The sequence below is a fragment of the Hemitrygon akajei genome, chromosome 8 (genome assembly GCF_048418815.1).
Source record: "Hemitrygon akajei chromosome 8, sHemAka1.3, whole genome shotgun sequence".
Lineage (NCBI taxonomy): Eukaryota > Metazoa > Chordata > Chondrichthyes > Myliobatiformes > Dasyatidae > Hemitrygon > Hemitrygon akajei.
In genome coordinates, this window is record NC_133131.1 from 166805220 (window position 1) to 166821986 (window position 16767).

The following is a 16767-nucleotide window of genomic DNA, read 5'->3' on the forward strand; positions in this document are numbered from 1 at the left end:
TGTCTTTGGGTTGTGAGAGGAAACCTACATGGTCATAGGGAAAATGTACAAATTACTTAGAGAGCAGCAGGAATTGAATGCAGGTTTCAATGCTGTACAGTGTTATGCTAACCCCTAAACCACCATGACATCTAGTCATTGGACATAATCAAGAATTCATTACAAAATCTATACAGAGTAATTTATGAGTAAGCATGCTAGGTTGTAAGTTGCCCAATCACATTATTATTCTGTTCATTTCACTCTGCTTATGCGAGATGCTATGGCAAATGGTCTAGCCAGACCAGACTTTGGAGTCATGTCATCTTAAAGACAATGAATGGAGATGGTGGTGACAAAGCCTATGAGCTTCTCCACATCACAGTCAACTTCACTTTTAGCTTCAGTTCAATCTTCCCCGATAAATCTCATCATTGTTGTAAATTAAAATCTCTCAAAACTAACTTGTACTTTGGTTTCACTTCATTACAAGAATCAGGAACACAAAAATTATAAACATCAATAGGAGGACTAAGGCCTTCAAAATAATTTTACTACAGCTAAAGACAAAACATAACACAATCTGAAATGAATGAAGGAAATCCTCATCAGGTCGATCAGCCCAACTGGTCCACACCAATCAACATTCCAAGAAAAGTGGAAGAATAGGTAGTGGCAGGGAGTCTGCAGAAGGATATGAACAGGCTGGGAGAGTGGACCAAGAAATGGCAGGTAAAATACAACATACAGAAGTTTCAGGTTTTGCACTTTTGGTAGGATTATTTTTTTAATGTATGGGGAGAACATTCAGAAGTTCAGAGGTGCATGGACTTGGGGTTCTTAGTTCAGCATTCTTTAAAGGTTAACTTGTGGGCTGAGTAAAGGTGGAAAACGCAATTTTAGCATTTGGGTCAAGAGGACTATAATATAATAACAAGTATGTACTGCTGAAGCTTTATAAAGGTAATGGTCAGACTGCACTTAGAATATTATGAGCAATTGTATTCTGTACCCAAAGAAAGATATGTTAACCCTGCAAAGGGTCCAGAGAAGAAGCTTTACTAGAATGATCACAGGAATGACAGAACGTACAAGCATTTGATGTCCTTGGGCCCATATTTACATAGATTACTTCAGCCATTGGGTCGTGAATCTGTGGAGTTCACTGCCAGAGTGCTCTGTAGCCAAGTCATTGGCATACTAAGGCAGAGATTGACAGGTTCTTGATTGGTAAGGTGGTTAAGGGTTTATTGAAGGAAGCCAAGGGGGTGGGGTTTAAAAATAGACCAGCCATGATTGAATGACTCAATGACTCATAGCACACTCAATGGGCTTAATTCTGCTCCTATGTCATATTGTACATGTGTAACCGGTTCTAATTTATAAACCTTGTACAATCCCAATTGCTGTAATGACTTTCATTTAAAGTAAATTGCTCTTCCTCACCTAAACTCAATTTACAACATTACAGTTTACAGAGACTGAAAAAACCCACACAGTCCATTGAATCTCCCCCAACACTGACAGCTTTTCTCCAAGCCTCCAATCAATCTACCTTGATTTGTTTTTGATTCACAGCCCATGCCAACAGATAAAAGATATCTGTTAAACTATTACAAATTTCAAAGTGTTTCCTTATGAGGAAATAACAGAAAAAACAACTTCCCATTTCTTTTCCAAACACCAAGTGTTGGTTAGAAAAACGGTGGGAAGTAATTATTGAATCTGGCAGCATGAGGGAGCCAAACATGCACACAATTTCAGATCTCCAGGATTTAATGCCTGGAATACCGCTAATGATATTGATCAACTATTTCAGTCTCAAATTAATTTCTTAATTTTTACCCTTACTCAGTAGTCAAAGTATCTTTTCAAAGGGATCATAGAGGTGATTAAAGTTGACTTAATTCTTTGGAACTCTGAATTATGTAATTCCATACATGACATGGAAATACTGAGGAAGACGACTGAGTAAAAAAAAGGCAAGATAAATTAAGAGTTACAACCAAAAGTACTAAAGCCTCTTATTTCATGTAATATATATTCAAAGTTCAAAGTAAATTTATTATCAAAGTACATATATGTCACCAGATACAACCCTGGGATTCATTTTCTTGTGGGCATTCACAGTAAATACAAGAAACAATACTATCAGTGAAAGACCACACCCAACAGGACAGACAACAACCAATGTGGAAAAGACAAACTGTGTAAATACAAAAAGAGGAAAAAAAGAAATAATAAAGAATAATAATAAGTAGAGAACTTGAGGTGAAGAGACCTTGAAAGCAAATCCAGTTCACTGGGAACATTTCAGTGATGAAGTTATCCCCTCTGGTTCAACAGCCTAATGATTAAGGGGTAATAACTGTCCCCGTATCTGGTGGTCTGGGCCCTGAAGCTTCCTGATGGTGGCAGCGAGAAGAGAGCATGGCCTGGATGGCGTGGGTCCTTGATGATGCAGCTTTCCTGTAACCATGCTCCATGTAGATGTGCTCAATAGTGGGAATGGTCTTGCCCATGAAGAACTTGTCCATATCCACAATTTTTTGTAGACGTTTCCGTACAAGGGCACTGGTATTTCCATATCAGGCCTTGATAAAACCAGCCAATATACTCCCCATCACACATCTATAGAAGTTTGCCAAAATTTTAGATGACATGCTAAACTTAAACTTCTAAGAAAATAGAGGTGCAACTGTGTTTTTTTCATTATAGCACCTACTTGCAGGACCCAGAACAGATTCTCTGAAATGATAACACTGAGGAATTGAATGACAGGTTGTTGTTCAGGCACCACTCAGCAAGACTGAGATCTGCAAGTAAGGAAATCAAAGCTCCAGCTGCACAAGGAGGTATTGAAGCCTAGGACTTGAAGCATATTGATTAATTTTGAGGGGATGATAGTACTGAATGCTCTCAAAGTAATTCTTCACGGGGATGCAGGTGCTACTTTACAGTAGTCATTGAGGTAGGTTACCAAGTTCTTCTTAATTACCGGTATAACTGAAGCCTGCTTGTCACTGGTGGGAACTTCATACTGCTGAAGCAAGAGGCTAAAGATATTGGCGAACATTCCAGCCAGTTGATCAGCACAAATCTTTAGTACTCAGCCAGGTACCTCATCTGGAACAGATGCTTCCTGTGGGTTTTCCCTCCTGAAGGATACTCTCACGTTAGCCCCACAGACTGAAATCACAGGGTCGATGGCTTGGTCAACAGACCTGAATGCCACTGATCTGGTGCTCAGAAATCTGTGGTAAAGTTTAAAGCGCTTTTATAAAATTTATAAATTTTATTACCCTAAAACTACTCAATCTTGACCACATCTCTACCATAACCATTCAAGGGTATAATGCTCAGGCTTTATAAAACATTGGTCAGACTGCACTTGAGACTATTGTGGACAGTTTTGGGCCCCTTATCTAAGAAAGTAAGCATCGGAGAGGGTCCAGAGGAAGATCATTAGAATAATCCTAGGAATGAAAGTGTTCATATGGGGAGCGTTTAACTATACTCATCTGAGTTTAGAAGGGGGAGGGGGAAACTTCATTGAAACCTCTTACATATTTTAAGGCCTAGATAAAGTGGATGTGGAGAGGATGTTTCCTATAGTGGGGGACCCTAGGGCCAGAAGGCACAACCTCAGAATAGAAGGACATTTCTTTAGAACAGCGATGAGGAGGAATTTCTTTAGCCAGAGAGGGTGGCGAATCTATGGAATTCATTGCCACAGATGGCTGTGAAAGCCAAGTCATTGGGTGTCTTTAAAGCGGTGGCTGATAGGTTCTTGATTCGAATCAACATCAAAGGTTACAGGAAGAAGGCAGGAGAATGGGGTTGGAGGGATAATAAATCAGCCATGATGGAATGGCGGCAGAGCAGACTCAATGGGCCAAGTGGTCTAATTCTGTTCCTATGTCTTATGGTCATTCAACCGATTAACAGGAAGAGGCAGCAGAAGAATGTGCAAGTTATAGGTCGTTGAAAGAAGAATCTAGGGTGTGGTTCTTGTTCAAAGGCTGAGAACTAAATAGCCCCCCCTTGAGGTTTAAAGTGTAGTGTTTGCTAGGAGTTGGCCCAGTGACAGCCTTGCCTGCAGTAATTCAGGGATGTTGCCCTAGTGAGCCATATAAAGGATTTCATCGAGGCCCACTAAGTTTAAATAAATCCATATTTCTTCTTCCTCACTGAACATTTTAAAAAGAGCTGCAAGCCTATTGTTTTGTTACATTAAGAGAGCAACTCGTAGAGAACTATTGAACAATTTCTTCTTTCATATCAACAAACTAATCATCAGGATAAAGCCAATGAATACAATTCAGCAAATCATTTGAAACTTAAGCTCTTGACTGAATATAATGCATGCAAGAAGAAAAACATCAATGGGAACAAGAGACTAACTGGATAACTGATTAACTCTGAAGACTGGCACAAATGTGAAGGGCTGTACAATTCCATAGCCTAGCCTCAGTAACATGGCTTGGGATGTGGTGCAGCAAGACAAGCAGTGAGGGGAGAATTTCTGCTGACTGCAAAATGACTCTCATTGGAAAACAGGGATGTGTCAGTGAGACAGGTTTGCCTTGCCCCAAGCCTATTTAAGTTCGCTTAGGAAGAATGAGCTATATTTCTACCTTTGTTGAAAGGGTGTTGAGTAAGCAAGTGGCAAAAGAGTGCAAAACCTGGCATGTATTTGCAATGGAAGAAAGGGAAATAATCAGTATTGCAATGGAGTAAAGGGAATGAATCAATATTGCAATGGAAGAAAGGGAATGAATCAGTATTCGCAATGGAAGAAAGGGAATGAATCAGTATTGCAATGGAATAAAGGGAATGAATCAGTATTCACAACGGAATAAAGGGAATGAATCAGTATTCACAACGGAATAAAGGGAATGAATCAGTATTGCAATGGAATAAAGAGAATGAATCAGTATTGCAATGGAATAAAGGGAATGAATCAGTATTCACAATGGAATAAAGGGAATGAATCAGTATTGCAATGGAATAAAGAGAATGAATCAGTATTGCAATGGAATAAAGGGAATGAATCAGTATTCGCAATGGAATAAAGCAAATGAATCAGTAGCGCAATGGAATAAAGCGAATGAATCAGTATTGCAATGGAATAAAGAGAATGAATCAGTATTCACAATGGAATAAAGGGAATGAATCAGTATTGCAATGGAATAAAGGGAATGAATCAGTATTTGCAATGGAATAAAGGGGATGAATCAGTATTCACAATGGAATAAAGGGAATGAATCAGTATTGCAATGGAAGAAAGAATTACAGAGGCATGAAACAGAAGCATGCCCAGGTGGATTGGAGGAGGATACTGGCGAGGATGACAGCAGAGCAGAGGTGGAGGGTGGTTGAAGTTTCTGGGAATAGTTCACAAGGTGCGCAGGATAGATGTGCTCCACTGAAGAAATTGTTCTCAAATGGCAAGGGTAGGAGACGATGGCTGACAAGGGATGTTAAGGACTGCTTTAAAGCCAAGGAAAGGACATACAAAGTAGAAAAAGTGAGTGGGAAGTTGGATGATTGGGATGTGTTTAAAATCCCAACAAAAGGCAACTAAAAAAGCTACAAGGGAAAAGATGAAATATGGGGGCAAGCTAGCCAATGGATACTAGAAGTTTTTTCCAGTTATATAAAGAGTAAAAGGGAGGTGAGAGTTGATATTGGACCACTGGAAAATTATGCTAATGAGGTAGTAATGGAGGACAAAGAAATGACAGATGAACACTTTAGCAGTGTGCCAGAGGTCTGTGAGTGTCAGGGAGCAGGAGTGAGCACCATTGCTATTACAAAGGGAAATATGCAAGGCAAACTCAAAGGTCTTAAAGTGAATAAGTCACCTGGATCAGATGGACAACATCCCAGAGTCCTGAGAGAGGTTGCTAAAGAGATAATGAACGCATCGGTCATGATCTTTCAAGAATTACTTGATTCCAGCATGGTCCAGGAGGACTGAAGAATTGAAAATGTCACTCCACACTTTAAGAGAGGAAGGCACAAGATAGGAAATAAGCCAGCTAGCCTAACCTCAGTGGGTGGGAAAGTGTTGGAGCATTTGGTAGCTTTTGGCCTGTACTCACTGGAATTCAGATGAATGTGGGAGGAGGGATCTCACTGAAACCTTCTGAATATTGAAAGAACTAGATAAGGTGGACGTGGAAAGGATGTTTCCTATGGTGGGGGTATCCAGAACTAGAGGGCACAGCCTCAAAACTGAGGTGTGACCTTTTAGAACAGAGGTAAGGAGGAATCTTTTTTAGCCAGAGAGTGGTGAATCTGTGGTGGAGGCCAAGTCCATGGGTATATTTAAAGTGGAAGTTGATAGTTTCCTGATTAGTCAGGGTATCAAATGATATGGCGAGAAGGCAGGTGTATGGGGTTGAGTGGGATTTGAAATCAGCCATGATGGAATGGTGGAGCAGATTCAATAGGCCTAATGGCTGAATGGCCTAATTCTGCTCCTACGTCTTATAATCAAGTAGATTGGTGAGTTTCATTATTTATCTTAAAATTGAAGTAGCTCAGTTAATTTATTAATTTATTAACCAAGTACATATCACCAACCTATGAAGTCACTTTCAGGGAGCTATGAACTTGGAACTCCAAGATCCCTCTGCTCATCAACACTTAATACTACACTGAGATTCATACTCTTGCGAGCATTCAGAATAAATACAAACAAAATAGAATCAATGAAAAACCTTAATTTGCCAGTAAGAATTAATATAAAGCTTCTCATAATCTTATAAACCTCTATCAGACCAACCCTCAGCCTCCGCTGATCTGGAGAAACCAACCAAAGTTTGTCCAACCTCTTGTTATAGCCCATGCCCTCATCCAGGCAATAAACTGGTTATCCTTTTCTCCAAAGCCTCAACATCCTCCCTATAAATGGGGTGACCAGAACTGTATGCAATACTCCTGATGCAGCCTGAGTTTTATAAAGCTGCAACATAATTTTCTGACTTTTGAACTCAATGCCTCAACTAAGAAAGGCAAGCATGCCATATACCTTCCTGCCCATCCTATCAACCTGTGTAGCCACTTTCAGGAAGCTATGAACTTGATCCGAACTCCCCTAAGATCCCTCTGCTCATCAACACTGTTAAGGGTCTTGCCTTTAACAGCATACTATCTCTTTACATTTCACCTACGAGATGCAACACTTCACATTTAGATGGGTTAAACTCAATTTGTCAATTCCCCACCCATATCTGCAATTGGTCCATTATCATGTTGTATTGCTTGTCAGCCATCAGACTTCCCACAATATCATCAAACTTACTATCCCACCATTTACATTTTCACCCAGGTCATTTATAAACATCACAAACAGTAGAGATCCCAGCACAGATTCCTGCAGAACACCAGACCTCCCACTAGAGTAAGTCCCTTCAACCACTGCCCTCTGTTTCTATGGGCAAGCCAATTCTAAATAAAAACAGACAATTTACCATGAATCCCATCCACCTTGTGATGAGGCCAAGGCCCCAGCAATCTCCTCTCTTGCCTCTCTCAATAACCTGGGGTTTATCCCATCAATGCCCGGGGACTTATCCACCTTAATGCTCTTTAAGAGACCCAACTCTACCTCCTCCTTTACCTTGAAATGCTTTAGCATATTAATATGCTCGGCACTGATCTCCCTATCCTCCACCATCCTTCTCCTTGGTAAATACTGATGTAAAGTACTCATTAAAGACCTCACCCATACCCTCTGCATCCAAGCAAGTGTTCCCTTCTTTACCCTTAAGTGGTCCTATCCTATCCTCTTCCAATTAACCCCTTGCTCTTGATACATGTATAGAATACCTTGGAATTCTCTTTAATCCTACTCGCCAAGGACATTTCCTGGCCCCTCCTGGCTTACCCAATTCTCTCCTTCAATTCTTTTCTGGTTTGTTTATAATCCTCAAGGGTTCTGTTTGATTCTAGCTTCCCAAGTTTTATACACTTTTCCATTTTTGGACTAAATTCATCACCTCTCACGACATTCAAGGTCCACTTACCTTCTCATCTCTGTTTTTTCCTTCTGACTGGAACATATCTGTCCTGTACTTTGTGCAGTTGGTCTTCAAACACCCTGCGCATGTCCATAAACAGCTACTCCCAATTAACTTTAGCTAGTTCCAGCCTAATGCAATCTGTAATTTGCCCTGCTCCAATTTAATACTCTTCCACAAGGTCTATACTTATCCTTATCTATCGCTATTTTAAAAATAAAGGAGTTTTGGTCAGTGTTCCCAACTGCTCACCCACTGAAAGGTCAGTCACCTGGCCAGGCTCATTGCCCAACACCAGGTCCACTACAGGACCACCTCTTGTTGGACTATTGACATATTGACTTAAGAAACCTTCCTGGGTGCACCCAACAAATCTGCTCAATCTAAACCTCTTGCAACCAGAAGGTCCCAGTCTATATTAAGAAAACTGAAGCCCCCATGATAACAACCCTATTATTTTTACACCTTTTCTTAATCTGCCAGCATATTGGTTCTTCAATGTCCTGGTGGCTATTGGGGGTACAACCTTAAATTGATTGCACCCTTTCCATTTTTGAGTTGTACCCATATAGACTTAGTGGATTCCATTAAGTTCCCTCCAAGTGCATCTCCCCCAACTCTTTTACCCCTCTATCTTTTCTAAAAGATCAAAACCCTGGGACATTAAGCATCTAACCCTGTCCCTTTCTCAACCAAGTCTCTGTAATGACCACATCACAGATTAATGTACTGATCCATGCTCCAATTTAATCACCTTTACCCATAATACTCCTAGCATTAAAATACCCACACTTCAAACTATGCATCACATCACATCCATTATTCTGCTCCTGCCTGCTTATATTGACCTTGACATCTTCTGACTCACCCAAACTAACTTAAACTAAAATAGCTGTACTTTAAAAATGTAAAAGGTTAGTAATGTCAGACTAATGACAGGTCCCACTCTGAAACTTTGTCTCTTTATTCCTCCCTATAGATGCTGAGTTCCTCCGGTATTTTGTGAGTTACTTTGGACCTCCAGCACCTGCAGAACCTCTAGTGTGAATATTAATCTAATTTGACCCTTTCCTCTAAGTTGCAAATTTGTGTGAGATGCAATAGCCAAAGGAAGATGAGTTGGGTTGCATTTGTCTGCAGCTACACTAGTGCATAATGAGGAACTGCTGTGTACTTATTCTTGCAGAAACTTGGCTCCAGAACAACATCCCATGTACCATCAATCTACAAGCCATACACTTCAAGAACGTGGGCTATATTTTTTCTGTTATTGTAATTAAATGTGACATGTGCCCTGTAGTGTGCCTGACTGTTAGTACTGTTTTGCACCTTCGCCCAAACAGATTCTGTTTTGTTTGGTGTATTCATGCGTATGGCTGTATAACAATTAAACCTGAACTTGAACTCTTGAGTTGTCACATGTTAAAACTAGGATCTAGCTCCATACTAGCTTAGTAATGTTAAGGGTCCACACAGTAAGTGTAAAAAAGAATAAGAGTATTTAAATCATTGCTGTCAACGTTAATGTGAATCATTTAATAGAAGCTAAACAGAGTTTCACCTATTCACTCATCCTTGAGGCTAAGGAGCTTGAGACCACCCCCAGGCAGCATACATGCAGTTTTCAGTTTGTACTCGCTCGACCAATGTTTCCTATTTTTGAAGCTGTTTAAAACACAGCTGAATCACAGCAGGAAGCACTGCAATGATCACTTTAATAAACAACCTATAAAAATGGCAAAATTTATCAACATAAAAATGCTTGCTGGGAAGAAAGTGGGAAATATCTTACCTGGAGCCCTGTTTATTTCCACATCGAAGTAACACTGCGGGCGGTTCTTTACCCCCATCACAGCATACACTCTGTGCACACCTAGATTAGAACAAAGAGGAGCATGCTGTTGGCAAGATTGCTGTATTGATCCCAGCTGAAACTCGAAGCTGCTTTGCTATAGAAAGAGGCTTCCTCCTGAAGTCCGACAATCATGTATTCTCTCTTTCCCTCTCCCCACACTCCACCTTCCTCACCCCCGGCTTTTTGCTGCACCAATTCTGATGCAAGCAAAGGCAGAACATCCTTATGCTCATGCCTGACAGCACGTGAATGAACTACTCAAAGGAAGGAGGGCAAGGATTCAACTCTGCAAGAGAGTGCAAGAGGATTTAAATTTATATATGCACACTCATCTGTTTCGAATAGCGCCCCTCCAGCCCACTAAACAGACGCTGCAGAATAATGACAGTTCTGTATTAAAGCAGACTGTGCTACTGAGCTAAGGGACATTAAATGAAAGAACTAAATCTAGAAGGAAGCACAATAATACAATGAATATTTAAGCACAATAATACAATGAATATTTAAGCACAACTAAAAAATAAGATGCAACATAATAAAAGAAAAATACCTTTATATATAAGTGAAAAAAAGTCTTAAATGTAGCTGGAAAGCCTATAAACAAAAGTGAAATTATGCAGCCAAGATGAAAGGCTAAACGAGACAGAAATGGAAATATGATTATATCAGAACCTCTACACTACATCTATTAGGTACATTGATAACTGGGTCTTTCATAACTTTCAAAACACCCCAAACTGTTTTTACAGAAAATAAAGCACTTTGAAAGTGTAGCAACTTTTCTCATCTAGGACTCTGGCAGCAAATTTGAGCACCAGCTTTGACAAACAGCAATGTGATAACTAACCATCCTTTATGCATGTTATGACAATACAGCATAGCAAATTTCTAATACATATAAATGCATATGGCAAATAAAATTGATCCCTGATCCTTAACTGTCATCCGAGAGTAGTTAAATATTGCTCCAATCACAAGGGACAATTTCTCTGCACTTCAAAATAATGCCTTGGGATTCCATTTATTCATCTGAAAGTACAACAGGACTTCTTATTCCACATGTGTAGTATATAACTCAAAGCATCAGTATTGATTTCTACAATTCCAGGCAACCTCATCGAATCCTTTCTCCTTCTGACCTACCCAAGTCAGATCCTGATTTATCACATGTACACCAAAACATAGTGAAATACATTGTTTGCGTCAACAAGGGCAGTACGGTAGCATAGTAGTTAATGCAATCAATTTACAGTACTCATGATCATTCATCAGGGTTTGGTTCCCGCTGCTGTCTACAAGGAGTTTGTATGTTCTCGCAATGGTCGCATGGGTTTCCACCAGAACTTGCTTTCCTCCCACATTCCAAAGACACACTGTTAGGGTTAAGTGAGATGTGAGCATGTTATGCTAACACTAGAAGCATGGGAACACTTTCAGGCTACCCAGCACAATCCTTGCTGATTCGTTTTGAGGCAAATGATGTATTTTACGTGTGACAAATAAAGCTAATCTTTAAGCATAAGTACTGTGGACTATTGAACTAAGATGCTCAGAATCAGGTTTATTATCACTGACACGTCATGAAATTTGCTTTGCAAAAGCAACAGTTTAATACACAAAAATTACAAAATGAAAAACAAACACAAATACACATACGGTATCTTAAAGTAGTAGCGTAAAAGAGGGCAAAAAAATAGAGATAGAATGCATTGTCCATTCAGAATCTGATGGTGGATGGGAAGCTGTTCCTAACATGTTGGTTGAGTGTGCGCCTTCATTGCTGCACTGCACTCAATGAAAACTGATTGATATAACAGATCATACAGAGATGCCAGTCGCCTAGTTTTACATTCAACAGCTACCAGGCATACATCATGCAAGAGTACACCAGTATCTGAAAATGAGGAGAAAATATTTTCTCTGCAGCTCTTTCAAGTAGTAGTTTATGATTCAAGTCTGATAGTAAGCAATGAGATTTATTTTCTGCTCTGACATCCACAAATCTCTTGTGCTTCTAATCTGTCAAGTAACAGAAAATGGGACAATACTATAGACGTGGACACATTCTCTTGGGCTTGTAGAGTTATTCAATTAAGGTGCTAAAAAGGAGCTATTAGAGCGATGACTAAAAGTTTTATCAAAGTGGTAGGATTAAAAGAGATAAAGTATGGAGATTTAGGGAGCAAATTTCAAAGCTCAGTACTGTCAATTTTAGACTAAACTGCCAAGGTGGAGCAGTCAAATCGAGAACCCCAAAATAGATTCTCACCAGATTTCAGTTACAGTTATCAAATCAATAAATAAAGAAACCAAGCGGGGTTTTGGGCAACAAACTGACATAGTGGCTGTGACCCAGGCTCAATTCTGAACTTCAGTACTGTCAATGTGAATCAGCCTGTTCTCCAGGAACCAGTCAGCTTCCTCCCAGTTCTCAACAGATGAGTGGTTAATTAGTTCCTTTTCCGCTGCAAATTGGCTCGTGTTTGGGTGAATGGAGGCATTTGGAACGGGCATGTTGAGTGGAAATGTGAAAATAGCTTGAGAGGATGATTAGTCAGAGAATGGGATTGCTTAGAGCCAGCAAAGACATGGTGGGTTTAAATGGCCTCCTAGGTCATAATGTAACACCCTTGACCCATGGCCTTTAGTTCTAGCCTCACCCAGCCTCAGTGGAAAAAGCAAAAACGAGGAAATCTGCAGATGCTGGAAATTCAAACAACACACACAAAATGCTGGTGGAACACAGCAGGCCAGGCAGCATCCTGACGAAGGGTCCCCGCCCGAAACATCGACAGTGCTTCTCCCTATAGATGCCTATAGGGAAAAGCCTGTTTATATTTACCCTATCTATACCCCTTAATTTTGTATTCCTATCAAATCTCAACTCAATCTTCTGTATCCTAGGGAATAGTGTCCTACCCCAGTCAACCTTTTCCTACAACTCAGGTCCTCAAGCCCTTACAACATCCTTGTAAATTTTCTCTGCACGCTTTCAATCTTATTTACTTCCTTTCTGAAGGCAAGTGAGCAAAACTGCACACAATACTCCAAATTAGGCCTCTCCAACATCTTATACAACTTAGAACATAGAACAATACAGCACAGTACAGGCCCTTCGGCCCACAATGTTGTGCCGACCCTTAAACCCTGCTTCCCATACAACTTCAACATATCATCCCAACTCCTGTACTCAGTACATTGATTTACGAAGGCCAATATACCAAAAGCTTTCTTTACAAGCCTATCTACCAGTGACTCTACTTTGTATTCCCAATATATATTTTCAATATTTTTATTAGTTTCTGCATAGAGGAATACAGAGTACAAGATATATATTATAAATTAAAAGAAAAAAATAAAATGGTACCAAATACATTGTATTAAAAATACAGCTACAATCACAAAATCCTGCATTCATAAAAATTTAATTGTAATATTGAAGTATAATAATTTTGTTATACAGAAAAAAATCTAAACCCACTACCATAGTCAGAGCTGTTAGGAAAAGCAAGAAAAAAGAGAAAAGACTCTTACCATATAATAAAATATATTATTATCCACCATCTGTACTTTTACAACAAATCAAAGGTTTTGAAAATAACTAAAAAATGGTCCCCACAATGTATAAAATTCTTGGCTCGATTCAAAATCTGAATATCGGATCTTCTCTAAACTTAAGCATGACATAACATTGAGCATGAGTAGGCGGAACAGCATCCTTCCATTTAAGCAAGAGCACCCTCCTAGCTATAAGAGAAGTAAAAGCCAAAATATGCAAATCAGGTGTCTCCAAAATAAAGTCTTTTCCTCCAACAATAACAAATAATGCGGTCAAAGGGTTAGGCTTAAAATTTACCTTGAAAAGTACCGAGAAAGTTTGGAATACTTCCTTCTAGTATCTTTCAAGTCTTGGACATGTCCAAAACATGTGACTTAATGAAGCTTCTCCATTATTACATCTATCACAGAAAGGAGATAAATCTGAATAAAAATGAGATAGCTTATCTTTAGACATGTGAACTCTATGAACTACTCTAAATTGTAAGAGGAAATGATGGGCACTACTTTGTATTCCCAAATTGCTCTGTTTCACTGAATTCCTCAGTGCCTACTGCTACAAGCTTTGATAGTCTTCTACGCTGTCCACTACCTCCAATCTTGGTGTCATCTGTAAATCTGCTGATCCAGATCATCCAGATCGTAGATACAGATGACAAACAATGGACACAGCACCGATCCCTGCAGCACACCACCTGTAATAGGCCTATAGTAAAAGCAACCATTTGCAACCACTCTGACTTCTTCCATGGAGCCAAAGTCTAATCCAATTTACTACCTCATCTTGAATGCAAAGCGAGTGAACCTACTTGGCCAACCTCCTATGCAGAACCTTGTCAAAGACCTTCCTAAAGTCCATGTAGAACCCAATGCCTTGCCTTCATCCACTTTCCTAGTACCTTCCTCAAAAACTCTAAGGTTGGTTAGACATGACCTACCATGCACAAAGCCATGCTGACTATCCTTAATCAGCCCCCGTCTATCAAAATACTTATGCATTCAATCCCTTAGAACACCTTCTAATAACTTCCCTGAACTGATGTCAGGCACACCAGCCTATAATTTCCTGGCTTACTTATATTCTTAGAGCCTTTCTTAAACAACCGAACAACATTACCTATCCACTAATCATCTGGAACCTCACCTGTGGCTAAGGATGTTTTAAATATCTCTGCTCGGGCCCTTACAAGTTCTGCACTATTCTCCCACAGGGTCTGAGGGAACACACTGTCAGGTCCTGGAAACTTATCCACCCAATTTGCCTCAAGACAGCAAGTACTTCCTTCTCTAATCTGTATAGGGTCCATGACCTCGATGCTGCATTGCCTCACATCTCTAGACTCTGAGCCCATCTCCTGAGTAAACAAAGGTGCAAAAAATCAGTACTTGAAAAATTTCACTTTTAAATGCCTCCCACTTACTGCCCACCTTTGCCAGAAGACACCCTGTCCCAATCCACAATTGCCAGGTTCTTTCTTAGGCCAATTTTGATGGTATTTCTCCAGTTTAAAACCATACCTATCCTGCTCCATTATTACCTTGAGATTAATGACATTATGATCACTAGATGCAAAGTGTTCCCCCACACAAACTTCTATCACCTGCCCTGTCTCATGCCCTAATAGGAGAACTAGTATCACCCCAGTTGAAACTTCTATGTACTGATTAAGAAAACTTTCCGGAACATTTAACAAACTTTTTCCCATTCAGCCATTTTACAGTATGGGAGTCCCAGTCAATCTGTGGAAAGTTAAAATCACCTACTATCACAACCTTGTTTCTTGCAACAGGCTGATCTTTCTACAAACTTGCTCCTCTAAGTCCTGTGGATTGTCGAGTGGTCTATAATTTAATCCTATTAACGTGATCATACTTCTCTTATTCCACAGATCTACACATAAAGCCTCACTAAACAAGCTCTCCAGTCTGTCCTGAGTACAGCTGTGACATTTTTCCTAACTAGTAATGCCATCCCTCCTACTCGATTATCATGTATAAAACAACAGAAACCTGGAACACTGAGCAACCATGTCCTGCAACCAAGTGTCACTAACAGTAATGCGGTCATAATTCCATGTGCTGATCCATGCCCTAAGCTCATCAGCCATTGCTACAATACTCGTTGCATTGAAATATATGCAGTTCACAATGTTAGTTCCACCTATCTATTCCTACTTTGTATTTAGGCTTAACATCTTTCTCCACAACCACTCCACTATCTGTTCTGGCACTCTGGTTCCCATCCCCTTGCAAATCTAGTTTAAAACCCAACCACATGGTGTGGATTTGCTAAACATTTAAATTCTGTACCTTTCAATTTTTGACCCTCTAGTTCAGGAGTTCCCACCTTTTTAAAAAAAAAAATGCCACAAGACCTTACCATGCTCTTGTGGGAGAAGTTCCAACCTACTTGATTACATCTTTAAAAAATTATTTTCACAGCTCAACTTCTCTGAAACAGCAAAAATCAGCCTCTCCAGTCTTTTGCTCTTAATTGGGACCTCTCCTGAGGCAGGTGGGACCTTTACAAAAAGGACAGGTTGCACTTGAATCCGAGGGGGACCAATAATCTTGGGGGCAGATTTACTAGAGCTGTTGGAAGTGGTTTAAACTAAAATTGCAGTGGGATGGGAACCAGGATGATAGAGTTGAGCATGAGCCAGCAGGTTTACAAGCAGATGATGGATGTAACATGAATGTAAGGAAGGACGAGCCAATAATTATACCAAAACTATAATACCTGTACTCCATCCAACTGTATCATATATAATGCTGAAAGATTTTTCTACTCCTGTAATTAAACTGTTTCATAATATACCTGCATGCTGTATCTGCAGTTGTTTTTAGAGATATACATATTGTATAGAGATCCCTCAGAACATCAGCAGCAGCTTATCATTTATGCTTTTCATTTATACCCACCACGATGCTCTATTTTTTCCCACATTATTGAACAACTGCAATGATCCTGCCTACTTGCTCAGATAGTCCATCTCTCTTTACATCTACCTTACAATTCCTGCCTATTTTAATATCATTAATAAACTTGGAAATGGGAACCTTGGTCCCTGCAAACAAATTGCTGATCTAGCTTGTGAATAGTTGGGGTCCTTGCACCCATCCTCTGCATTACCCCCACTAGTAACAACCTGTCAATTTGGTAAAAAAAAAAGACCTGTTCATTCCCACTCTGTTTTCTATGCAATAACCAATTCTCAATTCATTCCAGTACATTACTTGCAATGGTCTAATTTTATGTGATCTAATGACAATGACCAATCTCCTGCGTGGGACCTTATTAGAAGCCTCTTAAAATTAAAACCTCTCAAAACACACTGACTAGTT

The 16767-nt window shown here is 39.8% G+C and overlaps 1 protein-coding gene across 7 annotated transcripts in view; it reads right to left on the reverse strand.

Moving 5' to 3' along the window:
- Positions 1-16767, reverse strand: part of nktr (natural killer cell triggering receptor) — a 243430-nt gene that overhangs the window by 138642 nt on the left and 88021 nt on the right. For 6 of the 7 annotated variants that reach the window (XM_073055021.1, XM_073055020.1, XM_073055018.1 and 3 more), the window contains one exon: positions 9802-9882. The exons of the other annotated variant lie outside the window; for it this stretch is intronic. In XM_073055021.1, the coding sequence (XP_072911122.1) occupies positions 9802-9882 (81 nt within the window). The remainder of the gene's footprint in view (positions 1-9801; positions 9883-16767) is intronic. 7 annotated transcript variants of the gene reach the window in all.